Consider the following 17500-nt stretch of genomic DNA (forward strand, 5'->3'; position numbering starts at 1 on the left):
CGATACCATAACCCCAGTCAGGGTAGGTGTACACGTTGTTGTACTTCAAGGGCTTATATTTGATCACATAGAACAGAAAGATAGCCTGCGGCAGACAAGAGAGTTATCACTTATTTAATATGTAGTCAAAAAGATCTAATATGTAAAGTAATAGTCTGGAATCTGAATCAATGTAATATTATCAGATATTATATCTCTTACTATAGAAATGTCTATTACATCCCATATAGAAATGTATTTTAACGATCAGTGATTCTAAACGTGTTTATTTTTCTGTTCTGAAAATCAAACTGATTACAATTATTATGATTATTATTATTGTTTTAGTATTTTCTTTACCTTTGATCTTTAATTTCAATTTTAATCCCCTGACCCCATGTTTAGAACCAGTGGACTAAATCAGTGCATCCCAAACAGTGGGCCAGGACCCATTTTTATGGGTCGCAAGTATACCTGCTATGTACGTACCTGCTATATACTGTACGTATATCTGAGTGATTATTATTATCATTATAAAAAATATTATTATTACCCCCCCCCCCTTTTTTCCATTTCCTACATAAAAAAAACTAAATTATTTCAAAAGACTTTCTAAAATGTCAACAACATTTTATCATGAATTTTAAAAAAGAAAAAAAAATATGGCAGACTCACAGCACAAATCCCCGGGGTGAGGATCAGCCAGCACCATTTGATAAAGAAGATTGGTTTGTACCCAATCATGTCCTCAATGTTCGTGTAGAATCTGTCACTTCCTGTAACACAAACAAGGAGGGTCATTGTCACACACAGGAAACTCAAGCGTCACAGAAGAGTTAGGGCTCATCCTACTATAATTCGACAAAGCTCTGTGTGGGTGGTCAGCCCAAAATCGTGGGTGGTGAGCCCAAAATCTCTTCTGCCCGGTTCTCCTCAGTGCCTGGAGCAATTGATCTGAATTTGCACACAGCCATTCACCATTACCATGTGCACGGAACAGCGAAGCCCGTTTTTCGCTTTCCCCAAATGTCCCGGGTTGCCAAATCATGTGCGCATATCCCCCCACGGGTATGGTCTAGTACAAATAATTGTGATTTTGTGATTAACGATTTAATTGTGTTTTTGGCCTTGACATATACATTACATCTAAATTACATTTCTGCATGCCTTTTAGGCTTTGTAAACAAAAATTGTACAGGGCAGATATGACAAATCCTATATTAAAATTGTCTTAAAGGGCAAGACCACTTTGGTAGAGGTTTGGGTTGTGTAGTTACCTTGCCATGATGTAACTCCAAAGGTGGACAAGAAATAAAAAATAATTGCTCCATTGATTAGAAATTGAGAATTCAAAATATGCTCCTCATTGACTTACATCGTACGGCAAAACAGCTCTTAAAGTCACTCTTTTCGCACGTAAATGAACAAATTCAAAGCCTACCCCCCTCCCCCAAACTGTTTACTGTACATATATATATTTTAGATTACTACTCGTTTATATGATGTTTTTGCATAGTATTATCTGTCTGTCATTACATGTTTTGATGAATTGAATACACAGGACCCCAATGGAGACATGCCATAGCGCTTTCTTGGGTATAATCCTCTTAGCAGACCTTGAATTGAACTATACTTTTCTGTGCTTTTTTTTGCAAACTGCTAATAAAGTATTCAATCAATCAATCAGACATCAGGGATCTCCATATATGGGCATAAAAGGGACAAGGACTGACAAATACAGATATCTCCATATGGTCATAAAGGGACACATATCGAGATCTCCATATATGGGCATTAAAAGGGATACAGACAGACAGACAGACGGTTACAAAACTCGCCAAAACAGCAAATCTCCATATATGGAGTACCCTGATGTAGACTGGCCTGGACTCCATATTTGGCCACACCTGACACAGAACTCCATATATGGGCATAAAAGGGACACACGCAGACAGACAGACAGACAGACACACAGACGTGTACTAAGGACAACGCGTACAACGGGTATTGCATAACTGGGTGGGGCATACATTTCCAACTTCCATCGTTCCAAACTTGCATCTACTACAAGCTCACAATGCGTTGGGAGCTTGTAGATCGGCTATTTTGGGCAAAAAGAACTGGTGTAGACGGAAACAAAGTACAGTTGTAACTCAAGTCTGGTTCTCTAACTCACATCTGGTTAAAGTAGATACTGACACATCACTGCATGTGCTACAGCTTACTCTCCAGCAGAGGGCATAGGAGGAATATATCGGGAATAGCATTGCACAGCTTTTCACAACTGCACTCTTCTTCTGAAAAAAATACATGTGGAAGTGTCTGCTTATTCTATGTGAAAACATCTAGCTATATATATTTTGGTATACTGTCACTTTGTAAGTGCTGCAATTTTATCAGTTAGTTAGTTATAATGGTTACAGTGTCATGAAAAATGACTCCTTTACCTCCCACGTTCCACGAATTAACAGTTCATATACAGTAGCTCTGAAATAAATCACATTACAGTACATTTAAACATATGCACAGGCACACGCACACGCACACGCACACGCACATGCACATGCACATGCATGCACGCGCATGCATGCACGCACACACACACACACACGCACGCACGCACGCACGCACGCACGCACGCACGCACGCACGCACGCACGCACGCACACACACACACACACACACACACACACACACACACACACACACACACACACACACACACACACACACACAAACACACACCACACACACACACACACACACACACACACACACACACACACACACACACACACACACAAAGTGCACGTGTGCACATTTAGACACACATCTTATATCTTACCATAGACCCAGCCAATGCATATAGACTCGAAGAAGGCCACGAACAGCAAACACATCCCAGAGGCAGCATAAGAATCAAATAGCTGGAACACGTACATCCCTCCCTGATTGGATGAGACAGGTGTCAGTCAACTGTCACAACCCATAAATAAGCATTGGAATTGGTTCTGTGTGAGATGAAATATGGAGATACAAGGTTATGGCACGATGATATGAAGCTGATTTAGAAGTAAAAGTTCAGTGTGAGCCCACATAGTTTTTCTCAGTTTCTAGCTTTGAGACCATGTCCTTTGTTTTTTTAAACTATAATTTTTATCCCACGATTTTGTAAACCATTTTTCACCCACCCAGTGCCAATGCTTGTAATCCTGGGCGCTACTCTCCCTCTGCCAACCTGGGGAGAGCCCCAAACTGAGCTCATGCTTCCTTCAACGCATGAGGAGTGAGCGTGCCTCGTTTCCCCGGTAGGACGTAGTGCGTGGAAGGAACACATCATTCCAACCAGTTCCCCCTCTATCTAGAACACGCCCACAGCGTCCCCGGCAGGAATCGAACCCAGGACTTTCTAGCTGTGAGGCGTCAGCGCTACCGACTGCGCCACTGTGCCCCCGACCCCATGCTTTCAACCTCAGACTGGCCTTCAGGTTCACCCAGTTGAGAGTTTTTTAACTGTGACATAACCTTACTTCAGTCTTTATGTCAGATCTTATTCATGCTTTTAGACAAAGTACAGTAGAAAGGAATATGAAATGACTTGTGCCGTAACCACTTAACCCTATTGACCGGAGTCCCTCAGGAGACTACACCCAACTTAAAAATAGCCATTCTACAAGGTAACAATGTGTCGCAATACAGCGCATTGTGAGCTTGTAGATCTGCTACTTCCGCTGAATGTAAGCCTATTGTGACATGCTCAGAATAGGGACGCTTGGGTTCAAGTGGTTAAGTGGAGGCAGTTACAGCACTGCAGGATGAAAAATGTTGATTATAGAGAACTGGCAAATTAAATAAGACATGAAGGTACATGAAGAACTGTCACCTACTGCCCTTCCGTTGTTACAACATAAAGATGGCAGCACAAAAAAAGTATAAAAGCATAGCAGGCTAAATGAATGCTGGGACGCAGATGGATGGTTGTAGGACTGTCCACTAATGTATATTGTCTTGAAAGACATATTCTGGTGGTCAAGTGTTCCCTGTCAATGGGGACTAAAATGAGCAGCATACTAAAGGTTGGCAAGGTCCTAAGAACACCATGACCTGAATGCGGCAAAAATTAACAAACTTATGTCCTTTCTTTTTTGGCACTAACTTCACCAAAATCACTGCAGATGACACCAATGCGAACATCTTGTTTGATTGGTCAGAAATCCATGTTCCACGATGAATAGGTGGGGTCTTAACTAATGGAATGTTCAGCGCTCAAAGCAAAACCACATTGATATAAAACAAGTTAGTCTGCAAAGAACCGAAATAAATCTACTTCTTTTGAAGTTTGTTGCCTGTTTAAGAGTCAACTAATTGACTCTGCTCCTACTGTAAATAGCTTAACAGCTAGGATGGGTTAAATGCAGAGGACACATTCCACGGATGTGCAAATATGTCTGAACAAATACCACAAAGGAGTGGAGTGAGTGGAGTGAGTACCTGAATAAGCTTTACCTCAGACTGGCAGACTGATGGTGATGGTGTTGATGATGATGATGATGATGATGATGATGATGATGATGATGATGATGATGATGATGAAGATGATGAAGATGATGATAAGTATGATGATGAGTATGATGATGAGTATGATGATGGTGCTGGTAATGAAATACATAAGTTATTTAAGAAATAATGATATTCTGAAGAATGGTGCAAATAGCAGATAATAGTGTACCATTGTAAAATCTATGGTCATACCTCACAACACATGATGAGTCCTACCAGGAAAGAAACTATAGACATGCCCAGAATCAGAATCTCTCTGCGATAGCCTCTCCTGAATGTCTTTGGATACATGTCCACCACAGCCGTGACCAAGCTTTCTACACACACAAACTGAAGAAAAGGGGGGAAAAAAGACTAGGTCAGAACCTATTATTATGGCTGGACCATATAAAACATTGGAGGTATTTCAATTTGAAACGATACAGGAAACAGCAATACTTTGCTGGTTAAATTCATCAATCAGTGATGTTCAAGTTTTCGTTTTATGCCTAGTGGTTTGGTCATGCCAGGTTAATAGATAGGTCTGACTCGAACGAAGTCAGAAGTAGTACCAGTCAGATGATATGGGAAAAGTTTGCTTATTGGGATAGACTACATCCCATAGCCTGGAAGGATGATTGCTAGTTTGTTGTTAGACCAATGGTGTAACTTCATCAGCCACTCAGTGACTCAGTCAGTCACTCAGACACATTCACATTTATAGGGCTAGCTCCGCAATTGCGGTCCAACCAAAAAGACCACAAAGTTGATCCTGGATCAGATATTCATTAAGATTCTTTTTTTGTAATTAGGCAATTGTTTTACTGCATCAGATCGTGCTTAAACTTTTGTATTGATCTTCATCTTGTGTCACAGTCCACATAGGGGATCTTTAGATTGACCACATTGTAACGTAAACCTTTGTGTATTCAGTAATTCAGCAACTGTATTTGTTGTTATATTATTCAACAACTGAATTACATGAAATGGCCGGTTGGGATTACAAAGCCCATTAACTAATACATTGAATTATTTCATTGCACGTTCTTTTTTGAAAGCCAGTGCATCTCAGTACCATGATACCATGGTTTCTCACCTGACTGTCCAGACCAAGGAAGATAAGCATCAAGAAGAACATAAAAGCCCAAAGTGGAGACAGGGGCATCATTGTAACAGCCTTGGGGTAGGCAATGAAGGCAAGACCAGGACCTGCATCATACAACATACACAGTACAATTATTGTCTTGACCAGGCTGACAGGCCGGGAGGTGAAGACACCTCTGTTGTGTGTGTGTGTGTGTGTGTGTGTGTGTGTGTGTGTGTGTGTGTGTGTGTGTGTGTGTGTGTGTGTGCGTGTGCGTGTGCGTGCGTGCGTGCGTGCGTGCGTGCGTGCGTGCGTGCGTGCGTGCGTGCGTGCGTGCGTGCGTGCGTGCGTGCGTGCGTGCGTGCGTGCGTGCGTGCGTGCGTGCGTGCGTGCGTGCATGATTTCTTAGCACAGAGAACTGGTTAATGGCAAGAACGTGTTTTAATTTGTGTGTACCTCTGCTTTGGATGAACTTTCAAATAAGACAAGATGATAAGACATGAGATAAGATGAGAAAATAAATATTGCTTAAGCATGCAGCATTTTTGGCCAGTTGGTTATAAACGAGTGGTAGCATGCCATTGAGTTCTTTAGCGCCTCTGTGCATTGACACAACATCAGAAACACATTATGGAAGAGGCCCCCTGCATAGCTCTGAGACTGATAGTGGAAATTCCTCATCTCGTTAACTAAATCATTCATGCTGACATGAATAAGTCATACCTGTGGCTGTCCTAACAGCCTGGGTGAAATGTGTGCAGTTACATAACAGCGTCATGTTTTATTTATCACTGTTTAGGATGGTGGAAGGAGAGAGAGACAAGGTGGGTAGGGTTCAGACACAACATGTAATTCTCTCACCAGACTCCGCCACAGCCTCGATGGGGACGCCCTGTTCGTAGGCCATGAAGCCCAACACGGAAAAGATTGCAAAACCTGCTACGAAGCTGGTGCCACTGTTCAGACAACAGAGCATGAGGCAGTCCCTGAGAGAGAGTGAGAGAGAGATAACAAGACGAGAACAAAAGAGGGAGAGAGAGAGAGAGAGAGAGAGAGAGAGAGAGAGAGAGAGAGAGAGAGAGAGAGAGAGAGAGAGAGCAAGGCGGAGAGAAAGAAACAGACAGAGGATGAGGAACAAGAGATAAGCAGAATGATGGAGACAGAAAGTGAGATAGTCAGCATTGCACCAGGGAGTGACACCATCATATGACAAAGTATAAATCTTTAGACGTGAACTCCCAGGAATTTGGTTCAAATCTGATCAGTTTCCATGTAATGTGTTTGTTTGGTTGTTTGTTTGTTTTGCTGTTCAGACTTGATAAAACCAATCTGATTCCAATCTCTTTAAGCCAAAAACTGGATGAGTTTAAGTGAAAATGTTGGCCTAATGGTGGCTCTAGGGGAAAAGCCATGGGGTTACTGAAATCAGTAGGGTTCATTCCATGACGGTAAACATGAAGATGCACAGCACATTCCACACCAATCCAGCCAGTAGGTTTTGAAACATCTTGTTAGGACCAAAGTGGTGGACGGACAGACGGACAGGCAACATTGCCATCCTTAAAGTCTAACTGCTATACAGTAATAGAAAGTACATTACCGCATTTTTTCTTCTTTAATGCATTGTTTTTATTAGTTGAGGCTTCCACACCTCTCATGTCTCTTCAGTGCCAGACTAGAGTAAAGTTCAACAGGGTGTGATTTTGTCAAGCCTGTTTTCTTGGCTGTGGTTTTGCTAGATAGCAGGTAGCGACAGTGGGAATCTCGTTAATCCGTTAATGCACGTCACTAATTACATGACGAGGCATTTGGCTACCTGGAGAGTCATCTGCTCATGCACTCATTCATGTGTACATCAGTGTTACCTGTAGCAGTTGTTATTGTAGGCATTGTAACTGCCCAGAGCTGTGAGACACCCCAGACAGATAGCATAAGAGAAGAAAATCTGAGTCCCTGCATCCACCCATACCTGTGGGAAAAACACACACACACACACACACACACACACACACACACACACACACACACACACACACACACACACACACACACACACACACACACACACACACACACACACACACACACACACACACACACACACACACACACACACACACACACACACACACTTCACTTCATCTATAACATTTGTAATTTGGACTTGATGTGGCTTAATTTCACCTTCATTAAACCTTCTAGGTCAAGTCCCTCTGAACATGTACTGTTAATTCAACAAGACAGGGGTTTCTTCATTTAAAAACATTGATGAAATCTCCAATTGCATGAACTGAACCCTGAATAAACTAGAAAAAGTGCTCCTCGGAGCACAGGTCTCCGCCTATAGAGATCATGTATACCGATTTGCGTGAAATTTGGATAAAATCTGAAGGCTTAATATAAAAAAATGTGTTTTACATAAGTCGGCCTCCTGGTGGTGCTATAAAAGGCAAATGTGATAACTGCACCGACCGCAGATCGGTGCAGTTATAGTTACAAAAGCAAATCGGCCTGTTATAGCACCACCATGAGGCTGATAAAAAAAAATCAGGTGGCAATTCTTCCTCTGCCTAGTGGGAATGTGCATGTGAAATTTCACGGAAGTCGCAAGCTGCGTTAATGATTTGAGGCTTTGTTCAAAACGGACCAATCCTGCAAACTTTGGAAGCCAACCTTAGCCAATCAGAATGGAATATGGAAAATCGGACAGATCCGTGTTGATCACATGACTATAGAGATACTGTGTACTGATTTGTGTGATGTTTGGATAAAATCTGTAGGAGTAATATGTGAAAAATATGTGAAAAAATGTGGGGAAGAGGTTCTGCTCTAGCATCCAGAGACTGTGTGTGCACAGTTTTGCTGCGATCAAGCCAACGGTGCCGGAGATTAGCTGTACACAGAATGACACACGGACACACAGACATACTCTCGCCATGCCTTCGGCCTGGCGGAGACAATAAGGGCCTAGTCACAGGTGTTTCAATACACTTTACAAAGTGTCATTATACTTAGATGACTCTACCCAGTGAATATGTCCTGAGCACTGCAATGCACTAACACAGCAGGACTAGGGTTTATGGGGAGCCACCATCAGGTGCAAGCAGCAGGTCATTAACTACCTTAATGAGCAGTTTGCATGGAGTGGGAGGGCCTAATATGCCTGACTGGAAGGTCTCTAATACTGTTGGTGTCACTGAGTTGTGTTGCTACAATTATTTCAAGTACTTTGGAGAGTGAGAAAATTAAGATGAAGTCCCTTAAGGAGTTATGGTTTGGTTTCTTAACCTGCCCCTAATGTGGGCATGTCATTCTAGGCAAAGGTTTATCATTTTTCTTTTTGAAAAAAAATAATAATAATCTTGGAAGAGTGCCTTTTTAATCTACCATTATCTAACATCTCACTGAATTTGTTATGAAATTAGGTCTCAGTCGGACCTTTTGTACATTCCCAATGCAATGCTGAAAGCTGAACTCCATGAATCATGTATTATCATCCTGAAAGTCTTCTGCTTAAATGTTCATGCTCCCCACTTATTCTGAAATATCTACTGGGAGGCTGAATAACTACACAAATAATCCTTTGCATGTTATTTGACTGAAAAGGGACAACATATAAGGTTAATATATCTCCTTGTATTAGAATGTAATGCAGTGTTTTGTCTTTCTAATTTGTTGTGCCCAAGGCACACCTGTATTCTTGTAGCTAACATCTACAAGCTCAAAATGCATCCCATTGCAATGGCCATTTTCACTCTAAATTAAAAGTTTTCACCTACAATGACATGCACAAAATAGGGATGTAAGGTTGAAGGTGGTACTGGGAAATGAGTAGCCTGGGCAGCATTCCTTTTCGGGTATATGATCCGGTCGGGAGCTCTACGTCATCCGCGTCATCAGCGACCGGATCGCGACAAACCGGAAAGACGTCTCACCCCAAAATAGGTCCGTCCTAATAAAATCCTTGATGCGCGTACTTTAGCTTATTTTTTAAATATAAATGTGAGTGTACTTTCCGGAGACTATTTAGCGTCTGTATTATCCATATTATCCCACGGGGAAATTCTATTCCATTTAAATAGGGATTGGGGAACCAAAACAAAGCGGCACCGCAAAACCGGATGGCGACAATCCGGAAAGAGGATTTTTTTTTCATTTTTTTTTTCAGTAGGCGTGGCCTAGACCGGATCATATGGGTCTTTAGTAACGCAGACCAGGCTTTCCTCCGAGGTGGAAAGACTGGTGACGCGAGGTTAGGAAATGAGTGCACACAAAGTATACTGATATAATATAAATATTCATGACTTTTTGTATAATTTAGTTGTATATACAGTATTACAATAATAATGTGTGGTTGACACAAAATCCCCAGGCACACCTGCACCTGTCTCACGGTAACACCAGTGTTCCTTTGCACACACTTTGGGAGCCACAGATCTAACGCATGATCACACAGGGACAATCATTATTTAAAAAAATAGGACAGTGGTAAAATGCACATTAGGGGGAGCCTGCTGTGCCCACACTGGAACCTAGCGCCCAGCCGGATAGCGTAGGGAGCTAGCGGATTCAAACTTAATGCAGCGTGGCTCTTTGAAAACGCTCTCACATCACCATTCAGCCACTAATCTCATTTCCCCACGATAAACAATTAACAAAACGCACAGTCTTCTCTCCCTCCTGGGAGTAACCACGGTAACTTCTCTGACCTCACAAACACAGGACTGTTCCTGTTGGAAGAACTTGGCCTTTCTCTCCTAATGTTCATTAATGTTCCCTTTAGTTCACCCTGGGCTGATGGCCGTGCAGCGCAGGGAAACCTTAAAGGTCCGGTCTCTCCGAGAGAATCACTTGTTGATGTTGTGCCTAATTTGGACAGCCTGTGTTTGGATTTGTTGAGACTGTGGGTTTTTGTTGTTGTGTTTTTCTTTTTCTTTTTTCTTTTTTCTTTTTACTGTGTGAAAGCTGAATAACGATGGCTCTTGTTTTGTTGTAATATTAACCTAGCACAGTGGTTCTCGAACATTGGAACTTCAAAGTCCCCCATAACTCAGAGTGTACAAATGGAACCGTTTGGGTCAAAACCGTTACTTTTTCAGGAAGTAAGTGTATTCTAATGGATCCAGTGTATTATTTAGTCACAAGCTCTTGTTAATACTTTTCATTGGATAAATATTTATAAAGCCCACATACAGTACACACTTGAAGTGATGCAATGTATTGTGAGCAATAAAAAAGATGAAGTTAAGAGATACAAGGTTTCTATTTGACAGTGTGAATATACTGCATTTAAGACTCAACTTTCAGACATTCAGGGTTAGACAAGGTGAGAGTCAAGTGATGTGCAGTCCAGTGAATGTCCACCATCTCTACAACGGATTTGATTCAATATAGCACACATATCAAATAGTCCCATATCAGTTGTGCGTGCTGATAACAGAGGAGGGTGGTGAACATAGCAGTGGTTAGATTGCAAAATGTCTTAAAATAAAAAGAAGGGGAAAAAAATTGTGAAAATAACGGACCTACAAGCTCACAACGCATTGTATCCTCTACAACAAGGTAGGTTGGTCCTCCCTTTCTGAGAGGAGAAATAGGCGCTTGTATCAGTTTAGTTTATTTTTTTTAAGGCTATTAATGGGAAGTTACCACCATACATCACATTGCTGTTAGAGTGGGAAAAAAGCACTTACCAGACCCGCTCAAGCGACTGGCTTACACATGAGGTTCCACCTGTTCAGTCTGAATTGGGAAAATCTGCTTTCTGCTTTGATGCTCCTATTTCATGGAACACTCTACAACTCACGCTAAAACTGTATGCACAATTTATACTGTATGCACAATTTAATAACCTGCTCTTAAATCTCCCTACCTCACCATGTAATGGTTTTTAACTTTTTTTTGTTGTTTTTGTGTTTTATATCTGTATATGTCTCCATTGTTGATTTTTGTGTATACAATCTCGACAGCATTGCAAATGAGAGTAAACCTCAATGCTCTTTTCGAGACTAAATAAAGGTTTCAATCAATCAATCATGATGCGAAGCATTGTGAGCTTGCAGATATGCTATTTTCACTAGCCCATTATTTATTTAGAAATGTTTTGACAATAATGTCTTGCACAAAATAGGGACGGCCAGGTGGAAAGTGGTTAAACTGACACAATAATCTTGTGAATTGAATTTGAATTGAAATGAAACTCGGGGCCCTCTGGTGGCCCCATGGTGGCCCCCACCTTGAAAACCACTGGTTTAGGAGAGGGCGGTGGAGCTGTGAATGCTGGAGAAAGCGGGAGAACAGAAAAGAAAGGTGGGAACTTACAGGGGGAATAGGGGAGGCATGATGAAGACTTGGGGGGTGTAAATGGAGAGGGTCACACATAGCCACACCACTCAACACCGCCTGCTAAACGGAACAGAGGGCTGATTGTCCCCGAGGAAGCTAATTTAACATCGGTGTCAGAAGTAATGTCTTCCTCTCTGCCAAACAGCAGCGCTTCTTTATCACCCTTGTCTACTCTGCCTCTCTCCATCTGTTTGTTTCTGCGTCTTGTTCTGTCCGTCGCTCTACCTCCCTCCCTCCCTCCCTCCCTCCCTCTCTCTCTCCCCCTCCCTTTCATTCACTCTTTCTCTTTTCCTCTCTCTTTCTCTTTCTTTACTATGCTACAACCCGCTCATTGAACAGCTACGGAATGAAAGATCTTCCAAGGTGTTCTCTAAGATTTGTGAAAATACACGATTTACTTTACGTTACCTTGTACCTAATGGACGTATGATGCTACTGTACTTGGCACTGTGACTAAAGCTGACATAGGGTTAATCCTACAGTATAGCATGTTTAACAACTGCATTTCCCCCCCACATTTAAAGACACCTGAAGACTTTTTGAATCTATATTTTGAATGTATATTGCATATACTGTATACAGGCTTCCATAACATTTTGCCTGCCAGAGTGACTTAAAATGCTCATTATATCTTTAATTAAAACTGTTCATTTGATTGATTGCGTAAACATACGTGCCCTGTGGTGGCTGGTGGTGCTCTAAGGTGTGTAATTAGGCGTGCTTGTGTGTCATTATCACGGCCACATGGGGCTGTGGTGGCAGCAGAGTGTGAAACAGACTTGTCCTGTCTTAAAGTGAGTGAATAGCGAGCGGCGTGGCTACAGGACGCCTCATTATCACGTTCAACACATCTCGTCCCACAGACGGACTGGTGCCAATTAAGCAGACTGAGAGACAGGTGCTCAGAAAGGACGGCAGCTCATTACATCAGCTGGCCTGTTAGCGTCCTCTCTGTAATTCTATATGTGTTAATTTAACTCTGAGAGTATAAATCACCTTATAAGTGGATAAATAAGGTGGTGTAAGCGATATTTTGTGTTAGAATATTTGTTTAAGAGCTCTATTATTCCCATAGTAATCATTGCTAAAGGTGTTCAATGTTCAGTAACAGGTGTCTCCCAATCTATAGCAATGATTAGTATCAGAATATAGAACTTTAACTAAAAAAAAAAAAAAAAAGTTTTAACCAAATCATCCCTTACAGTAACTTGAACTTAACTGTGAGAGTATGGACCCATACTGTACGGGTCCATTTGGTTAGATTTGTATATCCTCTGAGTTACAAATGGATAAATGAACACTGAGGACTTCACTGAGTACAGCATGTGTAACATACTGTATCTGCATGTGTGTGTATTAGGGGTGTGCCGATATATCGTCCCGCGATATATCGCGATACGTTTTCGTGACGATATGTATCGTTTTGAGAAAAAAAAAAAAGAAAAAAAATTTGCAAACAGCCCCGAGGTGAAAAGGGTGACAACATGTTGTTTTTTTTTCGGGTCAGGTGTCCCACTATTGCCCTATTTGGATTCAAAACGGCTATTGTAGCTGAAAAGCTACAAGTTCGCATATCTGAATGATGCAAAAACAGAATTATTTGTTTGCATTTGCTTTTTTTCTCCCCCATATATTTTTCATAATAAAAAAAGTGCGTATCGTATCGTATCGAAATCGTATCGAAGTTGTGAGCCAAATATCGTATCGTATCGTTTGGTGAAATTAGTGTATCGGCACACCCCTAGTGTGTATGTACAGTATCTTGACCTTTGAATCTGACTTGCCTTTGGTTTGTTTAGATTCAGTGATTGGACAGTGTGGAGGGAACACACATCACAGATGTGATATGTGTCTTTCTATCTGTACTCCAGTCTGCCACACAGCCTGCACTCTTGCTGTCTCTGTGTTTCACTCTCCATCTCGTTTTCTCACATCCGCTATCTCTCTCTCCACGTTGTCATGACACCACTTCCACTGACATTTGCTGGTGCACCGTTGCTTAGCGACCTTTGGAGATGGATGTCTGCCTTTTCCGGACCAGGTCAAGTCTGCTTGGTGTGCGTGTGTGTGTGTGCGTGCCCTGCAGGGTTTTGATCATATGAGCCCTAGCGTCCCTATTCTGTGGAAACATTTGGCAAAACTGCCGATCTACAAGCTCACAACGCGTTGCAACGCTTGTAGATCTATCTATCTATTTGGTGAAGAGATTTGGTTTTGAGGTGTTATTGAATGTGTGACATATCGGTATGACAATCTTGGTTCAATACTGCTATCGCCGCTATACAAATGCTGCTATTATAATGAGTCGTCCACTGCTGCCATAAATCCTTATTCCAGACAGGAATCCTTTGGAAAGCCGTAGTCTGAAAATAGACTCACAAGTCAGTCTCTAAACGCTTAGCTAGAACTAGAGACTGAGGACAATCTTCCAGCTTTCTTGCTAAAACTTTGTGGGAATAATTGGCGAGTTGCAGTAGCAATCCAAAGTATGATTGGTCCTTCATATTGGGGCTGTGTTTTTCCAAGGCAGCGGGCGAACATTTGTTACCGGCTTTTCTAGTAGACTAGCGTTGCTGGACGATCGGAGGACTCCACCTTCCAATATGTCTAGTGATATCTTGTCAAAATTCAATTTAGTGGCAAGAACAGCGGCAAGAACGGCCGATAACAAACATACGCCCACTGCTTAGAAAACGAATCATGTCACCATCCCATTATGAAGGACTGCTCTAGTCTTTGCAGTGCTTCTGGTTGGTTCAGTTACTTTATACATCTCTGAATTGCATATCACCCAGTTTTACCAAATGCATCGCATTTAGATTTCGTATCTGTAGGCGGAGATCTCCAAGTCCTAACAACACAAAACTAGACTGAAGGTCTTGAAGCTACAAGCATTGGTGCAGCCAGTAGTCTGTTAGCAGACACAAGTTTGGTTTGGTTTGATAGATGGGTTGAGGTATGCCTGTGGATTCATCTATTCATCTATTAAGGGTTTTTCAGGCCAAGGACCCCTTAGCTGAGAGAGTGATGAAGCAGGGACCCCCACTACATATTGTATACAATTGTGTTGCAGATTACACTTTTTCATAGAGTTCATAGATATCTTCATTGACTATCAGTGTTGTGTAAATTACTGGTAGACATTTAACCACTTAAACCCTCAATACTTAGTAAACTTGACCTTTGGCTCTGTACTTGGTTTGCTCCTTTTTCCCTCGACACCAAACCACTTTGCCGAAAATAGCCGATCTACAAGCTCACAACGCCTCGCGCATGATCTATTACAATGATTATATTGTGTAACAGTAACAGGACTGGTCACCTGCAGCACTAACAACAACACCACCTGTTCCCCTGGCAGCTTCTACGTTCGTTTTGCGTCATCACACCAGGCTCTCAGGTAACTAACCAAATGAACCCTAGCCCTATATACCCTTGGGAATCGGAAGGTTGCCGGTTCGATCCCTGCATGGCTCCCCCATAGGCTTAGTGTCAAAGTGTCCTTGAGCAAGACACTGAGCCCATAACTGCTCCCGACGAGCAGGTTGGTGCCTTTCATGCTAAAGGTGCTATAAATGCACCCTATTAACCCATTCAAACCGGGAACGCATCTACAAATGTCTTCTAAATCAGTTTTCTGAAAATATGCTATATCAGAGGTGCTCAAACTTTTTCATGTCAAGGACCCCCAAAATGATATGTATTTGGCCACCGACCCCCATCTCAAAATATTTAGTTCCAGAGACCCCCCAGAAGCAAATATTTGAGTTACAAATGTTCGCTTAAAAAAATTAATAATAATATATATATTCAAGTTTTGCAAAATATTCACGATTTTAAAACTTTCAGATCTACAAACTTGTATCTGCTATTTTTGAAGAGTGTAAAATAATGGTTATAGCTCAAATCTCAAATTATACAGATGCCTTCCTGGATTGAATGGGTTATGAGGCCCTTGAAGGGGTTCCAGAGGGTCCCCAGGGAAACGAGGAACAGTCTAGATATTAAGCTGTATTTTACAGATCGGTTTACTGAACTGATTTACAAGCTCTGGTGTACAGTACCTGTGGGTCTGACAGTCGTGAGATGTCGGGGTAGAGGTAGAACATGATGCCGTCGTATGCGCCGGGCAGCGTCACGCCCCTGATCAGCAGGATCAACAGCATGACATAGGGAAACGTAGCTGTCACATAGACCACCTGCAAACACACACACACACACACACACACACACACACACACACACACACACACACGCACACGCACACGCACACGCACACGCACACGCACACGCACACGCACACGCACACGCACACGCACACACACCACGCACACACACACATGCATAATGTAAGACATACTGTAAATTCATGTTCACATACACCCTGAACATTGAATGTGAAACTGGCTAATGACTACTATTAATTGTATAAGTTAAGTTATGTTAAGTTAAGTTAAATTAACCTCCCCATGCCCTAAGGAAATTCTTCCTCTACAGCTTCCGCTATAATGCCAGTGCCCAGTTCTTAATCTATCCTCCGTCGTACGGTGGTGTCGCTATAGCCAAAAACAGCAGATCTACAAGCCATGTGAATTTGGTCACTGGGAAAGTGTACATTTACAATTTAGGCATTTAGCAGATGCTCTTTATCCAGAGCGACTTACATAAGCAAGGTAAACACATACAGTACATCAAATGCAGAGAGACGGTGCAGTGCCTCAGTAATCTAGGATCATAGGTAAACCTAGAACCTATAGCATCAGTTTAAACAATATCATTTCTGTCTGATAGGTGCAGACCGGCTCCCACCATAGTCAAATGGCTTATATAGTTATTATTTTCATACCAAAAGAGGAGGATGATGAGATGACACGGAGGCACAGGACATTTTTAGTTACAGCCAAGTAACTATGAACAACTGCTCTGCGGTGGGAGTGCATCGACTCAGTACTGTACATCATCTACATACTCAACCTACAGTACAAGCTTGTACATCTTCTATTATTGCTACTTTTTTTGTGTGACACTGTAGTATGATGAAGTATGGCATTCATTTATGCAATAACACAAGTTAAAACACGGAGATATGAGGTTTCTGCCCGACATCAGCAATATTCTCTGGAGGAAGAGGAGGAGGATGTGGAGGAGGAGGAGAACGTAGGAGAAATTCAGCACAGCTGAGACACTAGAGTTCAGCCAGAATCATGCTTTAGTTGTGTTGTGTCTCGCAACGAACATTGCCGATCTACAAGCTTGTAGATTTGCTATTTTTGGTGTGAGATACCGGCAAGCAACAAAGTATAAATCAGGTGTTAGGGGACAGAGAGAGCACTTAGCCCACTCTGTCTTTCACTGACACAGATGTTCACACATAGACCCACAGACTCACACACACACTGAGAAAGAAAGACAAAAAAGCCAGAAATAGCAGTATTGGGCTGTGGGAGTGTCAAAGTGATGTTCATCACTGTCTCCATCAGAGCCTAACCAGGCCAGCCACAGTCGCATAACTCATTTTCACAAACATGGCTTCCATCTACGGCTGGAGGGACA

General features: G+C 42.0%; 1 protein-coding gene across 1 annotated transcript in view; it reads right to left on the reverse strand.

The window, feature by feature from the left end:
* Positions 1-17500, reverse strand: part of slc6a11b (solute carrier family 6 member 11b) — a gene marked incomplete at both ends in the record, with an annotated part of 30722 nt that overhangs the window by 1988 nt on the left and 11234 nt on the right. Inside the window, 8 exon segments of the mRNA XM_080425111.1 lie at positions 1-85; positions 655-755; positions 2825-2927; positions 4732-4869; positions 5615-5727; positions 6464-6588; positions 7468-7571; positions 16012-16146. The exon segment at positions 1-85 is cut by the window's left edge and continues 86 nt beyond it. Of these exon segments, the coding sequence (XP_080281237.1) occupies positions 1-85; positions 655-755; positions 2825-2927; positions 4732-4869; positions 5615-5727; positions 6464-6588; positions 7468-7571; positions 16012-16146 (904 nt within the window).

This window comes from Gymnoscopelus braueri (assembly GCF_963280865.1).
Source record: "Gymnoscopelus braueri genome assembly, chromosome: 3".
NCBI classification, from domain to species: Eukaryota; Metazoa; Chordata; class Actinopteri; order Myctophiformes; family Myctophidae; genus Gymnoscopelus; species Gymnoscopelus braueri.